At 41.4% G+C, this 22833-nt stretch overlaps 1 protein-coding gene across 2 annotated transcripts in view; it reads right to left on the bottom strand.

The window, feature by feature from the left end:
* Positions 1-22833, bottom strand: part of DOCK8 (dedicator of cytokinesis 8) — a 189039-nt gene that overhangs the window by 101077 nt on the left and 65129 nt on the right. For both annotated transcript variants that reach the window (XM_084899448.1, XM_084899449.1), the window contains 5 exons: positions 17305-17428; positions 15081-15293; positions 9638-9723; positions 6086-6152; positions 3898-4047 (listed from right to left, as the gene is read on the bottom strand). In XM_084899448.1, coding sequence (XP_084755574.1) covers positions 3898-4047; positions 6086-6152; positions 9638-9723; positions 15081-15293; positions 17305-17428 — 640 coding nt within the window. The remainder of the gene's footprint in view (positions 1-3897; positions 4048-6085; positions 6153-9637; positions 9724-15080; positions 15294-17304; positions 17429-22833) is intronic.

The raw sequence follows: 22833 nt of genomic DNA, 5'->3' as shown, positions 1-22833 counted from the left end.
TCAAAATTAGATTTTGTGACAATATTTGATGACATGGGTCTATGTCTGGGATTTATGTTTTTTTTAATTTAAAAATGAGTATAAAAAGTACGGTATAGTTTTGTAAAAACATCATCAAGGCATATTAAAAAGATGATAGCAGATACACAGCAAATGTTAATAGTTATCTTTGTATGATGGGATTATGTGCTGGGTTGATTTTATTCCTATTGCTTCTGTGTATTTTCCACTTTTAAACAATAAACGTGTATTATGCCTACAATAAAAGAAAATGCAATAAAAGTTATTTTCTAAAACAAAACCCATGAGACATATATAGGAAGTGAAAAGCTCATTTTCTTTATTATTGCTTACAATGTAAAAAAGAGATATGACCTCTGTAAAAGTCAGGTTGGGGACTCCAACCTTCCAGAAAATGAACAAATGAACAGAATAAATTATCTGTAATTGCCTCCCTTGTATTTCCTATTAGGGCTGCTTCTCTAGCTTTAAGGGACTTGGACAGGAACCAAAAGCAGAGAGAAAGTGCAGCTTTTCACTTTGCTAACTGGCTGGTAATATGGGAATGCCGCCACTGTCCAATATCTTCTTCAATTTTGCTTCAGGTAAAGGATCTGGTTACCCATAAATTTGAGCAGCATATTTAGGAGATGGAAAAGGAGAAAACTGTAACTTCCTAACCCTCTGTTCAAAGAAAATTTAATGTAACTCAGAATGTTGAGGAGAAAAACAAGTTATTTAGTCCCATTAGTCAGTCTGTTATCATTAGTTGAGAGGATTCTTGAATATATGCAGGTTAACATATTCCAATAGGCACACAGTCTTAATAGGAATTATCAGTGAGGTGCAGAAATACCCTGGTTTGAACCAGAAAAACCTTAGTGATGGAGGGTGTTTGACAGAGTTCAAGGGAAGTGACATGGGACTGCTCAATGCACATCCATCTCAGGGACACTGCAAGCAAGAAGCCTGTCTTCTCCCAACAAATTAAGTTTCAAATCCCTTCCCACTGCCAGAGGATGAAGACAGGCTGATCCCCAGGAGAGATACCCCAGGTTGAGATCACAGACCCATAACACTCGAGCTGGAGGCTTGCATTCCTGTTCCTCAGCAATCATTCACCTATTCATTAATTCTAAAAACATTTGTCGGATACCTTCCATGTGGTGGCTGCTGGGGAGGTAAAGGAGTGAATACAAAAAATCTGATCCCCAGGCTCCTGAAGCTCATGGGAGCTTGTAGAAAAAATTGGAAGGAAGCTAATTTTTCCATGAAGCCAATGGATAAAAATAGACTCTGGACAGAAATAAAGAACTCTTTCTGAGGACCCTGACGTGAGGAATGAGGTACGTGGGTTCAGGCACTAGGACAGTGTGGGACCCACAGGAGAGGGAGCTCCAGAATCTGGACGTGGGGACATTCAGACTCAACCAGACCCGCAGGTACCACTCCCTTCACCGAGCTGGACAAGGGCCACTCCAGCTACGTGGTGAGAAGGAGCTGCAGGCTGCTATGGGAGCCCCCTAGATGGTCCTTGGTGATTTATGGGTGAAAGAAATGAGGGCGTCCTCACACCTATGGGAGGTAGGGGAAAGGCACATACCAGAATTACCTAGAAAATGTTTGAAGATAAAAGGCTACCCTCTGCTCTACTCAGGAGGGGCTGGTGCCATGCCTTCCATGTATATTTTTAAAGTTTGACACCAGATTCACTCATCCTTACTCTCCAACCTTCAGTTGAGAAACAAAACCTATAAACCTGAAATAATGCCTTACAGCAATATCCTATACCAGTAGTCAGCAAACTCATTAGTCTACAGAGCCAAATATCAATAGTACAACGATTAAAATTTCTTTTGAGAGCCAAATTTTTTAAGCTTAAACTTCTTCTAACACCACTTCATCAAAATAGACTCGCCTAGGCTATGGTATTTTGTGGAAGAGCCACACTCAAGGGGCCAAAGAGCTGCATGTGGCTCATGAGTCGCAGTTTGCCAACCACTGTCCTATACAATACTAAACTAGGTAACTCTATCTAAAATACAGTTAAGCCGGTACCGGTTTGGCTCAATGGATAGAGCGTCGGCTTGGGGACTGAAGGGTCCCGGGTTCGATTCCGGTCAAGGGCATGTACCTTGGTTGCGGGCATATCCCCAGTAGGGGGTGTGCAAGAGGCAGCTGATCGATGACTCTCTCTCATCGATGTTTCTAACTCTATCTCTCTCCCTTCCTCTCTGTATAAAATCAATAAAAAATATATTTAAAATACAGTTAATATCCTGATGCTCAGCCTGACAATAAAAATAAGAAAAAAAGGTTCTCTTTATTGAATGGCAGCTGCATGGATAGATGTGATCTATGTTACAGCACCATTTGCTATATATGTAGAGAGGAGGAAGCTACAGGATGGCATTACAGAAAAGAAAAACAGGTCAGAAGCAAACCAGGGACTATATGAATAGATTTAAATTTTTTACTCAATCCCGACAATTAAGAGAAAGTTTGTTATTGCCAAATGAATGCATTAATACATTTCAAGGCTTTTGGATATATTTAGTAATAGTAGTTCACAGGTAACTGCTGATATTTAGCACACGATTATGGATTAACCAAAATAAAGACATCCTCTGAGAAGTGAAGTCTGAAGTAAAATTTGACTTTATAGAACTAGCGTTGGTTATCCCAGCGTGGGAGAGAATTCTGAATTTAACCACAGGGTTTCTAGAGTGGGCTGTAAGCTAATTTTCCTGTGTCTAAGCACTATTGCAAGAGAAAGGACACACACTAAAGTTTGACAACAAAAGACATGTCTTTGTAGTGACAGAATTTTAATTATAGTTTCCATGAACTTAAATAAGTTCCCTTCAAGCTATAGATGCCTTTCAGAGTCTGGTGAGATGGAGGAAAGGAAGCTGGAATAGAAAGACCTATGTCACTTGTTAAGTGGCTTTCAAGTCACATAAATTCTTTGAAATCTTTATTCTACTCCCATGGGATCATGGGGAACTCATGAGATTATAAATATCAAACTTGGACTTCTGGGTGTACATGAAATTAAATCATTTAATTTTTATACAATTCTGCAGTAAAGAATCAATTAAATGAATTATTTAACTTCAGGTAAAGGCACTGTTTGGTTCCATGGGGTCTCTGTGTAAAATAGTAAAATAGTCAATGTTTGTTGTTAATTTCCAACTAGTCATTTGGGTGTGTAGAGAAAGTCTCAGGTTTTCTTATACCAGCAAAGAGCACAGCCTGAAATGAAAGGTCCTTCTACATATAATTGCTCCACCAGACATAGTACTTATGCTATGAGATGGTGATAAAAAGAGAGAATTAAACTTGCAAAATATAGCCCATACCTCAAATTGTCAGAGCCTGGACATGCGGTCATTTAACTATGGGCCTCTAGGAAAACATGAACATTATTAGGAAACTCTGTCTGAGATAGCAGCCGCCTCCCAGACGGAATAGCTGAGGGTGTTTTCCTTGGTTAGGAGGAAAGGTGTCATTAATGTGTCAGGCTTTATTTTGTAATCACAGCTACCCATTGAGAGTGCTGTTCTTAGACCCATTTTACAGATGAGCAAATTAAGTCTCAGAAAGGTTAGGTAAAAGTCATGTAATAACTAGGATGCAAAGCCGGGATTCAAAACTAGGACTGTACGACTCTTAAACCCGTAGTTGTTCTGGCATTCATCACAGAATTTGCTTGTCAAGGAAAAGGGGTCAGTCTGGCATTCATCACAGAATTTGCTTGTCAAGGAAAAGGGGTCAAAGTGAATCTCACAGAAGACATAGAGATACGTTCTGACACCTCTCTTACCTGATACATGCACTGAGTCTAATGCAAAAATGGGAACATCAGAATGAGCGAATCAGATTGTGTTTAACTACCTTGACTACTAGGTAGATGTCTGAGGACGGATAGGTGACGGAGAACACCGCAGATCTTGCCTGACTCGATGGGGCAACAGAGGGCGTGTGGGCACGCAGAAATCCTTTGAACTGGTCAGAGTTCAGGTCACAGTGAAAATTTTCGGAGATCTGTGAGTAGAAAAATGGAAAATAAGTTAGACTTGTTGTTCTCATGGTCTAAGCATATTAAAAAAGGAGTGAGAAACCACAAAGAAATTTCTCCAGAGGAATAAATGTAATAATTGACATAGTTCATAACTAGTGGCTGTTAGGAAATCTGATACATACCCCCAAAATGTATACACACTTTAACAGCTGATAGCTCAATTTTTAAAATAAAATGTATTTTATTTGTTTATTATTTTTAGTCCTCACCCAAGGATAATTTTTCCATTGATTTTTAGAGTGGAAGAGAGGGACAGAGAGAAATATCAATGTGAGAGAAATACATCGATTGGTTGTCTCTTACACCAGTCCTGATCAGAACCCAGGCTGGGGAGGAACCTGCAACTGAGATACGTGCCCTTGACTATAATTCAACCTGGGGCCCCACAGGCTGATGCTCTATCCACTGAGCAAAACTGGCTAGGGTGAAAATGAAGTGTGTTTTAATAAACACTGCCTTCATATTATTCAAAGCATGTGCATACATTTTTGGGGGGACACCCTATATTTTGTCACAATCTCTAGATATTTTGGAGTCGTTTGAGAAATGTTCCAGGAGACATTTAAATTTTTCTTAAGCCACCAATAATTTCTGAATAGCAGTGATGTGATGTGGTCTGTACTGCCCTGAATAAGAGCAGGACACTGCCTCTGCTCTCAATTAGTTTAAATTAAAAAAAAAAAAGAGTGATAAGTAAAAAATGTAACTAATACAGGAAGAGCAAAATATAAGTGACCACATTCATACAAAGAGCACTGTTGGAGCTACAAGGGTGAGGGATCCATTCACTGGGGTGAATAGGATGCTTCCACTCGAGTGAGACAGATGGGCCTCGGAAGAAGATTCTGCCAGCTGAGCTGGAGGGTGCCCGAGTGCCAAGGGAAGAGGACAGCACAGGAATCACTCAGAGGCCAGAACACTTGGAGTGAATTTACTTCTCAGAGAGTAGTTCAGCTTGATTGCAAAGGCAGGCTAAGAGAAGAAGAATAAATGAGATCCATATGAAGAAAGCCAGGCATGGAAGCTAAAGAGTTTTTATAATTTTTAAAAATATATTTATTAATTATTATTTTTTAATCCTCACCTGAAGACATGCTGAGAGGGAGGGAGGGAGGGAGGGAGGGAGGGAGAGGGAGAGGGAGAGGGAGAGGGAGAGGAAGAGGGAGGGAGAGGAGAGAGAGAGAGAGAGAGAGAGAGAGAGAGAGAGAGAGAGAGAGAGAGAGAGAGAGAGAGAGAGAGAGAAAAAGAAAGAAACATTGATTGGCTGCCTTCCGTAAGCTCCCTGAGCAGGGATCAAACCCACAAGCTTTCTGTTCACAGGACAACTCTCAATCAACTGTGCCTCTCCGGCCAGCCTATAGAATTTGTTTTCAATGTTATAGGTAGTGAGGATCCATTAAAGATTTTGAGCAAGAGCATGACATGATGAGTGCTCCTTGGCTCACAGTGCTGTTACTTAGAACCACTGTGTGGCTGTGTCTCCCCTTCGTCACTAATAGAGTTAGAGCTGAGAACTGGCTGCCCAGGCAAAGACCACATTTACCACCTTCCACGGCAGTTAGTAGTGAATTGTGTGCACAAGGGATGTGTCAAACCTCCAGGCCACTGTCACTCATCCTTCCCCCTTTTCAGAGGGTGCAATGGCAGTGACAAAAATGACTTTGGGAGAACACATTGAAGATGGAGGAGCCACGGACAGTGTGGGGTCCTGAATGGCTGAGGGGCTCAGACCACTGCTGATCCAGCACCCACTACCCAACCAGGCCTCCAGCCGTCTTCTGGCCAACCTCCAGCAGGCTTTCCCTTAAATATTCTTCAAATATTTAACATTCCCAGATCATCCCTTCACAGATTGCAAAGGCACCAGAACTGGATGCATCAAAGACTTGCTTTCAAGTCTGATGTGTGTTTGCTGAATAGAAGTGAGGTGTGAACCCAAAGACTCATCAACAATATGTGTGCCCTTGGGAATGGGCTATTTTTTTTCCTTCAATTCCTTACCTTTTTCCTTTCTTTAACATCGTAGAGGGCAATGCTGGCAAACAGAGGCTCAATTTCTATCTCAAACCTGTGAGAGCAAGAGAGAAAATCTGTATGGATTTAACTGAGGTAATTTCAAATTTTCTGAAAGGGCCTGAATATAGAAACTGGTTAAAAAATGTAAGTAGTCTCCAGAGCTATTTTGATAACGCCATGCATCTGAGAACCACACTGGGATGTTAGTGGAGAGCTATGGAGGGTCATGGAACATTCCCAATCACTTGAGATCGTGGCAGGTGGTATCTTCTCCCAAAAAGAGCTTGTTGGCGGCACCAGAAGCGAAAGTGGGCAAGATGGGCCCTTGGTCTGATGCACAGGCTTACCACTGTGTCTTCAGAGTTCTTAGGCAAAGGCCTGATTTACAGTTTACATTTTACTGCTAGGATAGGAATCCCTATTACTTAATTCTGAGGCATGGGGCTTTTCAGATAGTAATAAGAGAAAAGTGCAGTTGCTTTTCCTGACATTTATAGTGGGACCAACAGAGGAGGACTGGATCATGATGTGAGTGACTGGCCCTTTCTAACGCCACTGCCAGGGGATTTGCTGAGTGGAGGCAGGGCAAAGGGACGAAGCACTACAAATGCTAGTAAACAATGAGATGTGTGGACCCAGAAACAGCTGGAAAGAGGGGCCCTCATATTGGCCCTAGTTGCCCTTTCCCCTCAAAAAATGGTGGGTTTGAAAATGCATCCCCAAAACACAGTCCTACCACATGTTACAATCTGCATCTAGAGCACCGATGTGCACAGATGTGCACCTTCCGAGTTTCTCAGGTTAACAACTGCCAGCGGAGAGCACCAGTAATCAGGCCCTGGACCAACATTACCACAGTGGTCACACAAATTCCGTTTCAAGGCATGTGTGAGAGGATGCTTTATCAGTGGATGGCTTTGCCTTAAAAGATAACTTTTTTTTAGGTGAATATTTGTGACTAGGCTCACCAGCTATTGCCTGGCATGTTGCTCTGTACTTAACTATACAGTTCCTGATATGAATATTCCTGTCATTTACTTAGGTGGGTACTGAGTGTTAAGTTCTCTGTGGTTCAGAGAAAGAAGAGAACGAACATTTGTTAAACACTGTGCAATGCTGGCACAGATACTATTTTTTTCTTTTTTATAAATCTTTATTGTTGAGAGTATTATAGCTGTCCCCTTTCCCCCCCATTGCCCTCTCCCACCCCCTCCGCCTCAAGCCTTCACCACCCGATGGTCTGTGTCTATGGGTCATGCATATACACATGTGAGTTCATTGTCTGATCTCTTTCCCTGGCACGGATTCTATTTAAGTCACTTGAGCAGACCAAATACACTGAACAGACAGCTCGATGCAACTTAATTTCTGTTTTGACAGTGAGGGAGGGAGTCACTAGAAACTACACTTTACCATTTTCATCAAGAGAAATCTAAGTGACTCAATTTGTTGTTGTTGTTGTTGTTGTTTAATAATGCACATCTATCTTAGTGGCCATGCTTTTCCACCTGTGAGAACAGCTGTCATTTACTGGAAAGTTCTAGCCAGCTTGGTGATAAGCATCCCAGGAGAGAATTCCTCCCGCCCTAAAGGGCACAGTCACTGCATCTAAAGTGCATCCTGGCATCCTGTGGGGGGTGGGCGAGAGCCTTGGACAATAGGGCGGACTTCCTGAGCGATGCAGAGGGGAACGGAACAGCTGCTTCCACTGGGTTCTCCTGCTGAAAGACTAGGAGGCTCGCACCTCCGGCCCGCCCGTCAGGGCTAGCGTGTGCCTTTCTGTACCCCGTCCCTGGTGGGATTGGCTAGGGTGGGGAGAGGGCTACAACATCAAGAGACAAGCCCAAGAGGGTGAGCAGTCATGCTGGATTGGGTTCGAGGAGGGAAACTGGGAGGCTAATGCATTAGAGCTAGGAGTTCATGACAGGTGGGAACTTTGAGATTATTTGGTCTAACAACTTCATTTTCAAGGAAAGACTCAAAGTCCCAGAGACATTCCCAAGGTTGAAGCAAAGCCTTGAATCCAGTATCAGATGCCCTAATTGCAAACTTGGTGCTGCTTAAAGGGTCCATGAACTGATTTTAAGAGATGGAATACCCTCCTAATAGGATATCATAAAATATGCTCATGTACTTTTGCCCAGGTAGAGCATTTACAACTTAATATTTTCAAAAGGGTCTGTGATTTGAAGACATTGATGAACTAATTCTCTAAAGCAGTGTTTCCCAAACTTCTCTCATGATGAGAATCACCTGGCAGAGTTGTTAAACTATGGATTCCTGAATCCCAACTAAGAAGTGCTAAACTAGAATTTTTGGGAACATATAGGTAAAATTGTATACTTAACTTAGTGCTCTGTCTTAGTTGGGATTCAGGAATCCATATTTTAACAACTACACCAGGTGATTCTCATCATGAGAGAAGTTTGGGAAACACTGCTCTAAAGTAACAGCTTGAAAAGAGGAAAGAGAGGTGCACCAGCACCCCATGGGGCTCCCAAGATAACCCACCAGAGTGTGGAAAGCAAATGCTCTGATTCTGTGATTTATTTTGAATTATTTAGTTCAGCCTCTAAAATGTCTTGGTTATGCATGTTTTATAATGTAACATTTTAATATGCAAGGACAAAATGAATACACATATATAGAGTATATGTGACTTTTTTTTTTTTTACTATAAAAGTAAACAAGAAATAACTTGGAGATGATTGCTTTATAGCAGATGCAGCAAATAAATGCCCACAAGATGAATCCAGACTTCAGACATGCTTTGTCTGAATTGCATGGTATTTAAAAAGGGTATGAGAAAAATCTTAAGAAGTTAGAAAGTTATGGAGAAAAATCTGGATATTCAGCTTCATTTGGGGAAAGAAAATCAGACAATCGATAAAAATGGGCCTGTTTTGGGGTGGCAAGAGTTGGTCCTAGGTAGTGGGTGTCCCTTTAAAATAGTTTTCTACATTCCCCACTACTCTCTATTATCTTCTGGCACTGAAACTGGGTTTTAGTTGCATTTATCATTGTGTTTCAACAGTGGTATGCTGGCAAATGTTAAAAAACAAACAAAAAAAAAAAACCAAAAAAACACAAGTCTCTGTGGGGGGAGGGAGGTATAATGTGTAGCATTTTCTGGTTTTGTGTAAATATTTCCACCTAGGCCAATATCCAGCCACCAATGTGACTTCATTGAATAAAGAGTTGGGAGGAGAAGAGCACGATCCTCTGCCAAGAGTCAGAGCTGAGTCCAGCACACCATTGGCTCACTGTTGTGCAATGCAGGCCATCTCACTCCATTTCCCTACGTGCCTAACCCTAGTGTTTGCCTTCCCTGTTGTAGAAGAAAGACTGTCAAAGGTTTGGTAGGAATAGAATTAAAATCCAGCTAACTTCAGACCCTGCTCTTTCCATGATATCAGAGCTGCCCACTGTTATATATGTTGGGAGATCTTCCCTGATTCAAGCTCTGATGTTAAAGACACAGTTTGTATCTAAGAGGCAATAGAAACCTCAGTGCAGTTACCCATTGCTCGTACTTACTTTAGGGTCAGCAACTTGACCCATATTCTGTTGCCCAGATGTTCCTTAGGACATTCTGGCACCGGACGTATTTCCACAGCATCCTCCTATGATTAATCACGAGGTAAAGAAATCATTAGTGAATTTCCACCAGAGGCGTTAACCCAGGAAAGGGAAGGCTGCCCCCACTGCTCAATTCAACTTGCATTTGCTTTATTTCCAATTCCAGAACAACACTGACATTTACAAGAGTTTGTTATCCAACCCCTAAGCTTCAGAGTCAGCATTTACAGCAAACATTTTCTCCTTGCAGAAAGCCAAGCATTGAAGACAAAGAGACCGAGGGAGGAAGGAAGGAAATGTGAACATGGATATGACTTAGTAACATCCACCAGATGGCATTGCAAAATCTTATGCCTATTGTTGGCTTCCCCACCCCCACCCCCTTTTCTTTTCTTTTCTTTCTTTCTTTCTTTTTTTTTTTTTTTTTTGGCTACTCTAAGTACACATGCAGAATATTTCTCCTGACAAGGACTTTATTAGTAAATATGTGTGTTTCAAACTTGAGCTCTGAGTCAGAATAGTTCACTGAAGGCTATAAACCATCAATACTATAATACAGCATCTTTCTCATTTCACTATTTTCATAAACAGATGATAGAGATTTGGGGATGAATTTACAGGTTCTATAAAAACAGGTCCAGCTAAAAGTTGCTAAAGTTCTATGTACAGAAAGGCTTAATGATGACAAATAAAGACATATACCTATATTTTACCACATTGGGACTCAAGACTTAAAGAGAAATATCAAATCCCTACTGTAACTTTTAACATTCAAATCTAAACTATTATAGTATCTTAATTATATTCGTGTAGGCAACCATAAATAATGCAAATTCCTGAAAGCTTTCATTCCTGCTCTTGTGCTAGGCTATCCAAACCCTGGTCAATAGTCTGCAGCTCACAAGGGTCTAAGAATAGAGTCATATCTAATTGTATCTTGCTGGGCTACAAAGGATGGGAGCTTTCCACTAAATACAACTACAGCATTTTTACAAATAGCAGTAAAGTCACCTTCTTGGCAAATCTGTACCTACTTTGGTGGAATAGTCTAAGTTGTAATCTTTGCTCTCCTTTAAGGCTCAATCCTGAGTTTACCAGTTGGCTGTCTTGTGGGGTGGGGCTTCTGAGTTTCTTCCAGGGAAGACACTGTTCTGACGTCTACACTGAGTGGAACTCCCTCAGAACGAGCTAGAACTTTTAGGGTGCTCAGAATAGACACATCTGAGAGGGAAGATCCCCCTTATTGGAAAACAACCTCAACATAAAGACACTCATTGGTTTCTAAGACTACATTTGGTCTGGATTCAGTCTTTTTAAAAAAAGATTTTCATTTGGGAAATTATAAACATATACAAGTAGAGAGAATAATATAATGAACCACTTTTACCCATCATCTAGCTTCAACAATTTCAACTCATGGGCAACTTAGTTTCATCTATATAATTCCACTTACTACCTTCCCCTAGTCAATATTGGATTACTTAGAAGCAAAGCTCCAAACATCATATCATCTTATCTGTTAATATTTCAGTGCAACTCTTAAAAGGATATATAAAAGCACATAACTGTAATTCCATTATGATGCTTAAAAATTTAACAAAAATTTATCGTTGTCACTAAATATATAATCATTTCCAAATTTCCCCAACTATCTTAATTTTTTAATAGTTAGTTTTAAAAATTAGGATCCAAACAGGGTCTACATATTAATGTATTTCCTAAGTTTTTTCTAATCTGTATGCGTTTCTTAAGCCTTTACAGTTATTTGAAATGGGAATGGATTCCCAAAGAAGCAGAAGAGGAAATATAAAATTTTATCGGGGGAGAGAGAGAGAAAGAAAGAGAGAGAGAGAGAGAGAGAGAGAGAGGAGGGGGAAGGGAGGATAGAGAATGAAGAGATGACAAGCTTCCATCAGTTGACCCAAATGGATCTTGAGGCCAACACTATAGCTATCTACCTATAATTTCATTACGTGAGCCAATAAATCTCATTTTTTCTTAATTATTTTTTGTTGAGTTTTGACACTTGCAACCAAAATACAAATTCTTCACAGATTTGGAGTATGGAGGCAACATTCTCAGGATCAATACATAGGACACCTTTTATAGACTTAGTGAATCAGAGAAAGAACTTATCTTGTCTAACTTAGTGGCTGAATTCTACTTTTACCTCTCCTATGGACTCAATCATAATTTGGATGTAATAGTTCATCTCTCTTCTAAGTTTCCTCACTAGGAAACAAATTAATGATAGTATAAAACAATTTCAGTAATGTATTCTCAAAAGATCAGCATTTGTAATCATTTCATGGTAGGACAAAGATTTACCTTTCTTCCAAAGGACTTTATTTGAAGCAAGAACAAGTTACAAATACAAATGCAATTTCTGTGTGTCCACCTACAACACATTAAAGGGCTGGGGTTGGGGCATAAAGCATTTCAGACATACCGATTTACAAATAACTGGTACACTAATTACAAAGCATATCTTCCCACTCAATAAAGTGGGTCCCATTAGGACTTCTGCTAGATTATAACTTTCAATCTCAACTGAGTTTCAGCATTGTTCAAAGACTATAAAACAAAGTTCCTTTAAAATAGTCTATGATTCACTCTTTTAATCAGTTCAGAAGGGATATTCTTCATTGAGGGAAATTTTAATGAGTTGGTGTCTCACTGGAAGTATTCTCCTCATCCTTTAATTGTTTTCTCTTCTGGTGCCCACTTTGGGAATCCTCATTACATAATGGCACCTCCATCATGTAACTGAGAGGAAGAAGAATGCAAGTGAAGGCCAAGTCAGCCAAATTTAACGTTTCTTGGACAAATTTGGTACAAAATTTTAAAGTTGTAGGTGGGAAGTTAAAAAGTTGTGAAATAAAATATGGTGCATCATCTATGAATTTCAATTATGTGTGCCAATTTATCTGGTAATCATATGTGAATAAATGAACAGGCAAACATAAAGTTTAGAATTAATGGTTTAAGATCTCCACCCTATAATTTAATTTACCTGTAGAACCCTGAATAAGTTATTTAACCTCTCTGATTCTTACTTTGCGATTTGAAAGGTGGAGATGATAACATAGTCCACATTATTCATATTTATTTTTAATCTGCCTCATTCAGAAAAGGATTTGAGTCCACTGACAAGTCTACAAATAGATGAGAAAACCAAGGTAGTTGGAAAACAAGAATAAGAAAAAAAAAAAGTTGAAGTAAATTCAGAACACCAATAAATAAGCTGCTCGATTAAGTAGAGGTGAAAAGAAATTTGACACTAACTAAAGGATTTAGAAGAGTAGATTACAAGAGGTGCACAATCTTTAAGTATATAAATTTTCTCAGTGGAAGCACAGTCTTCTTTGTCTGAGGGTTTGAGGGACAATTTTCCTGTGGATCCCTATTGAGGTGGGTGCTGGGTGATATGTAGGTCAATGCCCTCTATCATATTTGCACAGAGGACACACTACCACATCTCATGATTGCTGTTTCTCTTCTTGTCCTTTTTTGCTGACCACTGGTGAACTCCTTGAAAGGCCAGTCAGCTAACACAGTTCTCAGTGATGGGGGGGGGGGGGGGGGGAGGTGGTCACAAGATGCAAGAATCAGACTCCCTGATGGTCTTGCTTGATCCAAAAATCAAATTTCAAATAGAGACGTAGATGGATGGCATATCTTTTATGCAAATTGCAAATTTCCCCAAAATTATATTCCTTGCAACTGAACTTTTCATAAAATATGAACAGCAGAGATACTGTAGTAATATGATCTGGCAAGACACAGAAGTGCAGGTATTCTAACATGCAGAAGGGAAGACTGGGAGCCTAATATAAAGAGTAAGGAGCCGAAACAGTCCTGAGTAACGGTCACCCCTCATCCCATCTGAAGTGCCCACAGGCAATGCCTAAATTACCAAATTGTTCTTGGCCTGGTCCAATATAGAAAGACGAACAAACAAGATCCTAAGGTTCTATGCATTGGGAGCATGGCTGTGATATTTCAGGCTTAAATGCGTTCAGAGATTTAAAAAGAAAAACCTGAACCAAGTACTAAAGAACATAAAGGTATAAGTAATACATTTAATGGACTAACTGCAAAACCTACTTCCATGTACCTGAATGGTTTGACTGGCTGAGTGAGATTACTGTACATGAATCCTCAAAATTTTTAAAATTTAAATATATTTTTGTTGATTTCAGAGAGTAAGGAAGAGGGAGAGAGATACAAATATCAATGATGAGAGAGAACTCTCCCCAATGGGGATTGAGCCCACAACCTGGGCATGTGCTCTGACTGGGAATCAAACCATGACCTCCTGGTTCATAGATGGACACTCAACCATTGAGCCACATTGATCAGGCTCAAAATGTTTTGAAAATTAAATGAGATAATACCAGTGAAAGTATTTTGTAAAGCACTTATGAAAATCCTATTATTGGAATCTCATTTGTGTAATTGATCAATAATGGGTTCTGCTGTTACATAGGCTTGCCTTAGAAAAATAAACAGCCCCAGCCCAGCTAGTGTATGTGTGTATGTTTATATGTGTGTGTCTCACAATTATTATATACATACTCACACACATATATAAACATTAACTGTTATATATAACAAATCCTATCTAATAAAAGACAATATGCAAATTGACCGTCACTCCAACACACAAGATGGCCGCCCCCAAATGGTCAAAGATAGATGCCACTATGTGGACACAGATGGCCGCCACAAGATGGCCTGCAGAGGGGGGCAGTTGGGATGACCAGGACTGCAGGGGAAGGTAGTTATGGGGGACCAGGCCTGCAAGAGAAGGCAGTTTGGAGTAGGCAGGCCTGCAGGGGAGGACAATTGGGGACAACCAGGCCAACAGGGGAGGGCAGTTAGGGGTGGCCAGGCCAGCAGGAGAGGGCAGTTAGGGGCAATTGGGCCAGCAGGGGAGCAGTTAGGCATTGATCAGGCTGGCAGGGAAGTGGTTAGGGAGTGATCAGGCTGGCAAGCAGAAATGGTTAGGGGCAATCAGACAGACAGGCAGGCGAGTGGTTGGGAGCAGCATTGGCAGTCCTGGATTGTGAGAGGACAGTCAAACATTTCTGGAGGGGTCCCAGATTGGAGATGGTGCAGGCTGGGCTGAGGGACACACACTCTGACCCCCCCTTCATCCCCTGGGCATGAATTTCGTGCATCGGGCCTCTAGTATATTTATTATTTTTAAACTGGAAAATAAGAGTATATATATATATATATATATATATATATATATATATATATATATCTCCATCCCTAGAAATCATATGATTAAGCATCCTGATGCTGCTATATAGTAATAACGAACAATAATATTATCCCGGAGCCTCTCCGTGTCTTCACTGAAATTCTCCAGCATGGGGATGGTTGTACCCACCTCGTCCACCGATGGGTAAAGGGCAAAGAGCTCAGCCTGCCGGTTGGTCCTCCGGGCCTCCTCATTCTGCTTCTCGAAGTCCTCGGCACTCACGTGCTGCAGGAGGTTTTCCAGCCGCTGGTCAGGCTGCAGGCTGCGCAGGCTGAAGTCACAAGCCGTGAGGGGGCCTTTCCCAGACACATCACACAGCACATTCAAGTGGCGGGGGCCTGCCTGTGAGAAAAGACACATCCTTGTGAGAGAGACTGTGGATCTGCAATGAGAACAAAACAATCTGGGATGTCTCAAGGCTGATCTCATGCGTGATTACAGCATCAGGCCTAACGGAGTTTCTGAGCCAACTGGGGGTTTGACGAGAATCACATCTTCACTTCCTATCCTGAGCATCCTAAAGGCAATCTCTCCTCCCCACCTGGAAACAGGTAATCACTCCTGAGGTAGGTAAACCTGTCCTTGCGGAAAGGTTTGAAAATGGCACAGTGTTCCTTTTGTTTTCTAGTGTGTTCTTTTCTGGAGATTGGAAGCCCAGCCTCTTATGAGTCATGTTAAGGTGACCACACGTCTCGATTTTTAACAATTTGTCCCGCGTCCCACCGCATTTTAAAAAAGGCCCGATTGGGACGCAGGACAAATTGTTAAAAATCGGGACTGTCCTGCCAAAAGCAGGATGTCTGGTCACCTTAGCCATACTCACATCTCATGTTCAAGCAGAACAGATGGGAACGAGGTGTAACAGAAAGGAGATTGGCCTGGGGGATAGAGAGACTTCATCCCAATCTCAACTCCAGAACCTGGCTTTTGAAACTGGAAAATAAGATGAACTGTGAGGAGCCTTCAAAATTAAACCTTATCTAAACTCCAAAGCTGACTCTGTTTCTGGAGAGAGAGCTGTGGGCATGGGAACAGACTTTAGTAATGGCTACAGGAATAAGCACCAGAAAAAAAAAAAGTTTGCTATTCAGGTAATCTCCACCTTTAGCTGCAGTGTGTTTGAAAAAAAAACTCTTAAATCAAGCATGAAGTGAATGCTTTATTCCATTAGAAATGTCTTGGAAATTTGGAATTATATATCTAATCAAAGATGTGGCAAGGATTATATAACCAAAATCAATAATATGTTGTAAGAATACAGACGAATTATAAACATCTATAAAATGGATGGTAAAATGTTATCCTAAAGTTCTACTAAATTGACTACTCTTTACAATTTCTCTATAAGGTACACTTTTTGTGACAACCTTCTACCTCATAAAAAAATGCTACTTTGCTCGATCATACATTTTACTTAAAATGAATGTGATAGCAACAATAATCAATATTAACATTTTTGTTAATATTGCTGCTTCTGCACTTTGCTAGTTAATATTTTTGTTTGTTTTAGAATTTATAAAAGCCTTAGGAAAATGAAGTGGATTTTCAATTTCTTCAGAAGGGTTACATAAACATGGACGTCCAGAGCTGACTTTTAAACTGTAACTATTCTGCAATAATAACAATAGTAACAGCAATAATAACAGTAGGCAATATTTATTGGATACTAAGTGTCAGAAGAGAGGTGGTCCTAAATGCTGTATACATATTAACTCATTTAATACTCAAACAACTTCATGAGTTAGTTACTATGGTCACTCTCGTTTTCCAGAGAAGGAAACAGAAGCCCAGAGAGTTTAGTTATCCTCCCCGAGGCTGCAGAGTTAGATCTGGTGGTGGTGGAATCACAGAGAGCCCAGGCCATGTGCTTCCGTGTGAAGCTTTCAATCAGTCTGCAGCCTGCCTTAGGGTAAGGTGACCAGACATCCTACTTTTGGTGGGACAGTCCCGATTTTTAACCATTTGTCCCGCATCCAGCGGTTTTTAAAACGCCGCAGGACAAATGGTTAAAAATCGGGACTGTCCCACCAAAAGCGGACGTCTGATCACCTATGGGGCACCTCTAGCCTCCTGGGAATGTTATAGGGATGGGGCCCAGTGGCCTCCCCAACAAGTAGAGCTTCCCCTCCTCCCCCTTTATTTTAATTATCGAGCATCTGTGTTTTCATTTGCACATGGATGTCTGTAGCTACAAACAAGTCTGGGGGGAAAAAAATCACTGACTCAGATGGTAGAGTTCCCCCTATTCTAACATTCTACGAAGTTAGCCTTTTTAGCAGTTAATAAAACCCCACAGCCTGCCGTGGACGGAGCAGTCCGTCACCTGGTAACCGTGTTTGTTGATAGGAAATACCTGAGCTCTGGGTTCACTGCACTCCAAGGTCTCTGACTCAAACGTCTGTTTCTGAAGCGTCTTGTGGAAATCTTTCCGGGATCCAACCTTTTTAAAACGGCAAATCTCCGAATTTCCTTGGTGTCTTTATGGTTATTAGGAGGGGCGAGGGGAGAGAGAGGGAGAAAGAGAGAGAGAGGCAAAATCATTAGATTAAAAGTAAAAGTAAATACAGACTGCTCAACTCAATAAATGATGTTAAAACAACTGAAAATTAAAAAAAAAAAAGGAATGGCTTAAGCACAGGCTTAGTGCTGAAAGGTCTTGCAAAGAGAGGACCACTTGTAATTCCTCCCATCTAATTATGCGCCAGGCCTAGCACAAGGCTCTTTTGTAATGAGACACAAACTTGCCTCCTGGCTGGCTCCCTATGAAAGGCAGGGATGGCCTGGGAAAATGCCGCCTCGGAGGTGCAGTCCCTTCAGCTGTGGGGCATTTGGCTCCAAGTTGCAGCTAAACTATGACTCTAGTGTAAGCAGCTGGAATAAATCTAGCAAAGTGCAGAAGCAGCAAACAAAGGTCATTTGAAGATAAAAATAGAGGAAAACATTTAATCTCCATATCAATGTTCTTAAGAATGAAAAAGGCAGGGCATGATTATGAAAAAAAAGCAGAAATAAATGATTTATGTACTGAAAATCTTTGCTAGCCATCTCAATCTCCATTAAAATGGTGTTTTAAACATGTGTATTTATGGTCAGGATTTAAAATACCGTGTTTCCCCGAAAATAAAACATCCTCCGAAAATAAGACCTACTTACAGGTTTCCTTCTGAGTGAAATCTTTGCTAGCCATCTCAATCTGCATTAAAATGGTGTTTTAAACATGTGTATTTATGGTCAGGATTTAAAATACTGTGTTTCCCCGAAAATAAAACATCCTCTGAAAATAAGACCTACTTACAGGTTTCCTTCCCCCCGAAAATAAGGCCCCCTTCCCCCCCAGGCTCTGTCTCAGAATGCTATTGCTAAACATGAGAGATTTGGTCCACTGATTCTGAAAGAAATGGAGTCACAAGAAATTCACCAGGAAATTCAGGAATTGGATTGTTATGATGATGTTCCAGAAGATGATGACATGACTGTCATTGAATAAATGAGTAAATTCTTGATACTGTAGGATTCACAGTTTGTCTGTTTTGTGTTGACAACTACCGTACTACCATACCGTATACAGGTAATAAATTTCCTTTATTTTCATTTAATAATAAATGCGTACCGTATTCTTCTTCATGAAAAAATAAGACATCCCCTGAAAACAAGACCTAGCGCATCTTTGGGAGCAAAAATTAATATTTTCGGGGAAACAGGGTATCATGTCTAGCACTCTCCCTGGGGAAAGAAATCGGACCATAATCTCATCAACAAGAAAATCAACAGGTATAAATTGTTAAATAATAACTGCAGAAACCAATGTGTGTGTTCCCCAGTTTTATGACTCAAAGGCTTCCTGGAAAACATGCTGCACAGTCAACAGCGCGAGCACGCACCCATGTTGTTTGATTTCCCACGCTATTAGAAAAAGCACCGAGCAAGCTGGTGGAGGAACACGAACTGAGTTGGGGTTTATTAGGCAGATCAAATGGCACGCAGATAAAGCAGGGGTGGAGGAGGGCCACGCACAGTGACCCAAATGCAGAGCGTATAACCCTTCGGGAGGGGCACAGGGCTGGGTTATGTGCAGTGGCATACACAGAATGAGTATTCCATGCGTTCCAGCTGAGCTCATTAAAGAAAAGTGAGACGTCCCTGTGCCATCTGTGGGGAGAATGGAGACTATGACTCTCCTTGAATTGGATTATGCTCCAAAGATGAGCGATTTTTTGTTTTGAGTAACAGGAGACAAGAAACAGTCTAAAAGAGAGCCAGGATGAGCCTGGTGACCAGTTCAAGTTGATGTTTGTTGTAAACGGCCACCGGTTGTCAATGTCTCCTGGCCACTTACTTCGCCTTGGCCCAGCCTGCGCGGACCGGGCTGGGTGAACAGTGGGCCAAAATGGGGAACTGAAGACCAACAAACAAGGAAATGAAAAAGGTGTACTCTGAAAAGGGAAATAAGGCTAACTATATAGAAAGGATTTTTAAGAGAAATAGCTAGCATAACTTCTGGTTTGAGATCCCTAAACACCGGCACAACAAATAAACTTTACAATGTTAATTATATTGTCTATAATCATCAATTATCAGACAGCTTTTTGGAGAACCTGTTCAAATAATTCCTCAAAAGTAGTAACTAATAAAAATATCTAGGAAAATGATTTAGGTTCCAGTTGCTCTAAGTGTGCAGAAGTGCGTAGTAAAAAAAAAAGGAGTAGATACAATTGTGACCAAGCTCTATTTTATACTATAATATTGATTTCCTATTTTCTAACACAGATCCTTCGAAAAGAGAGAGTTTCCCATGGGATTTCATAAACAAGCTAGCTTCTCAAAAGTTATTCTCGCCAATATAAACTTGGGCAGCAATATGTACGTGGGTGCTGGATGGGTGGGCTTTTCTAGTACAGAAAATAAATTTTTGGGACTTTCCCAAAGGGTGAAAAAGAAATATTGTCATATGATATCTAATGTCCGGGGGAAAGCCACCCAACTCAGAGAGAGGCAAATATGGGCAAGTTTCAAGTTGTATCCTGATTATACGACCCCAAGTGACAACCTGCTGAGTCAGTGGAAAAGCCAATTTTAAGGGAAAACATTCCCCAAGGAATTAACTAATATCAATTCATTCTAAGATGGAAGCAAACAGTGAGTGAAATTCCAATTTCTCACTTTAGTATCTGCCTTTCGCCTTTCTCAGGACGTGTGCACTGCAAAGGGAACAGATGCCAAAGCTCAGTCACATGCCTCTTCCCAGGAAAACCTGTGCAGGCCACCAACAGGAAAACCAGGAAGCAGCCTCCTTTAAGACCTTGGGTTAAGCCTTCGTAACCAGAACAATGTGTGCCATAGCTTTGTCTCATAAAATGTGCCGTTTCTAAGAGTGTTTGCTCACAAGTGGACAACATGCACAGACACACACAGACACAGACTCACACAATTACAGTCTGTGCCTCCATCCATCATTCTCATGTCACTTTCTATTGCTTCCCAAGGTGAGGCATGGACATAACATGAATTCTAGGATATTTCTCCCAGCTTACAGATTTTGTGATAGTTCATACACTATGTCTAAAAAATTCAAATCAGATCTTCTCAAAATATGCTTAAATCTGGGGGAAATGAAATCGGTTTGGCAATTGTTCTTTTGCTCTTGTATGCAAATAGAGGCTTTCTTTTCTTTCTTTCTTTCTTTCTTTCTTTCTTTCTTTCTTTCTTTCTTTGTTTTGTTTTTTGTTTTTTTTGTTTTTGCCTTGGTTTTGTTAGAATATTTTCTGGAGTTTTTTATGTGTACCCCAAAGACACTGACAAATGAGCATTTAAGACAACAAGTTACAGAATAGTGCTAGAAGTTCATTTCCCAATATATTCGCTCTAATCCTACGTATATGCTGGCCCTCAGGATTTGGGTATGAAGAGCATGAAGACAAGTGTATTCTCAAGCCATGTGTGTGGAAACCAGAGCAAACTTTTTCCCTTACTCATTCTGGATTTAGCATTTATTTCCCCATTTAAGATTTCAGAAAGTTGTGAGTTCCCTTGTGGCAGTATGGGTGAGGCCAGCTGGGCGGAGAGGATGAGGGCTGGCAAGCAGGCAAAGATGACTCATTTCAGAAGTGCCCACCACAGAAGGCAGGCACCACCACTGGGCAGGTAGTGAGACTGCTGGCTGAGTGCCTCTGGCGACCAGAGCCTCACAAGCTCTACCCAGACAACAAAGCCAAAGAAAGCCGTGCTCCTGTGGAGCCTGATGGCAGATGAGACGGGGAAGCAGGCCAAGTGGTGGCAAGACTGTTTTCATGCAACGAACACAACCTATTGCTTCTCAAAAGAACCGCATCCCTTTTCGTCAAACACCACGTTACCCATTTGAGGACCATCCAAAGACCAAACACATCTGAGAGCATTCTCTTTAGAGCCAGTGTGGTGGACTTGCAGACCTGGTTCAGCTGGCTCCTCACACACTCCTGGCTCTGAGACCTTGGGCAAGGGACTTCATCTCTCAGAACTCCCGTTCCCTCAAGTGTAAACGAAGGGGGAACATTGCTTTTTTGGAAGGCTTATTGTGAGGACTGGAAAATAATTACGTGCCTCTTCATCTTTTTCTCCTCCCTTTCCCATAGCGTTCTCCTTTTCTTTTCCCTCCCTTCCTGTACAATGTGGCACTAAAAGCCATCCGAACAAGGCAGCCATCCATGCTGGTGGTGTTGAGGAAGCGCAGAGTGGGAAGTTGAAGACTAAACATTTAAAAGATTTAGAAGGGCTGCCTGGCATGGAGAGGTGTGGGGAGGGCATCCAAACCGGGGGCAGCCTGGCACATGATATTAGAGCCGGAGTGGAATGAGGAGGGCATGTACCTGGAGGAGAGGCCTGCCACAGGCATCAGAGCCAAGGCAAGGTGCCAAAGGTGTCCCTGTAGAGCAGTGTTTCCCAAACTTTTGACAAATGTGTACCCATTCTATAATTTTCGTAACGCCGAGTACCCCTCGTACTCATGAGAACGTAGAATTAGGCGCAGCTAAGCACGGTGCAGTGCATATCCCCACCAAACTCTTCGCATACCCCTGGGGGTATGCGTACTTCACTTTGGGAAACAATGCTGTAGAGCACATGTGTCAAACACAAGGCCCGCGGGCCAAATCCAGCCCGCCAGGCCTTGCAATGTGGCCCGCACCTCGCTGTCATCACTGTACTCCGCTGTCAGTTTATGACACTGTCAGTTTATGACTGTTCGGTAAACCATTCGGCCCGCGATTTAGGCTGGATTTTAGATTTTGGCCCCTTCTCTGATTGAGTTCGACACCCCTACTGTAGAGGAATGGCCTGGCACTCAGTGTCAGGAAAAGCAGAAGAGGGCAAGCCTGGGGCAGGGCTGTCAGATTATGAGGAAGAGGGCAACTGTACGGGGATGGAAGGGTGTTGGCAATGGTTACAGATTGGGAAATTAAGTAAGCAAACATATAAGGACAATAGGAATCAGACTGTTCACTGTGCGAGAAGCAAGTTAAAACTCTAGAGAAAAAGAAAACCAGAGTGAATATTGTGATGTTGGATTGGGGTAGCGCATAGTGAACAAACTCATAGCTTTCAGCTCACACAGCTCTACCCTCTAAGAAGACACAGGAAGAGCAACATCTTAATAGCAATGAGCACAGTCAACATCTACATCTTGGCTTCTACGTACCCTTTTCAGCTAGAAGGAATAAGAGCTTTTTGAGCAATGATCAGGGGTGAGGAAAAGGAAAGTGTGAGATCAGCCTGGAATCTCTTGCGGCAGAAAGCAAGAATGTGATCCGTGACTGTGGGAACATGTGAAAAAGACATAAGAACCAGCTGACGAGACTCACACAGGTCACTTTGAGGACAATTTGAACACGAAAAGAAATGACAGAAA

Source organism: Pipistrellus hanaki (assembly GCF_964339955.1).
Source record: "Pipistrellus hanaki genome assembly, chromosome: 11".
In the NCBI taxonomy this organism is placed as follows: domain Eukaryota; kingdom Metazoa; phylum Chordata; class Mammalia; order Chiroptera; family Vespertilionidae; genus Pipistrellus; species Pipistrellus hanaki.
The sequence above is the reverse complement of the archived record's forward strand: the minus strand, read 5'-3'. Positions and strand labels throughout refer to the sequence as shown.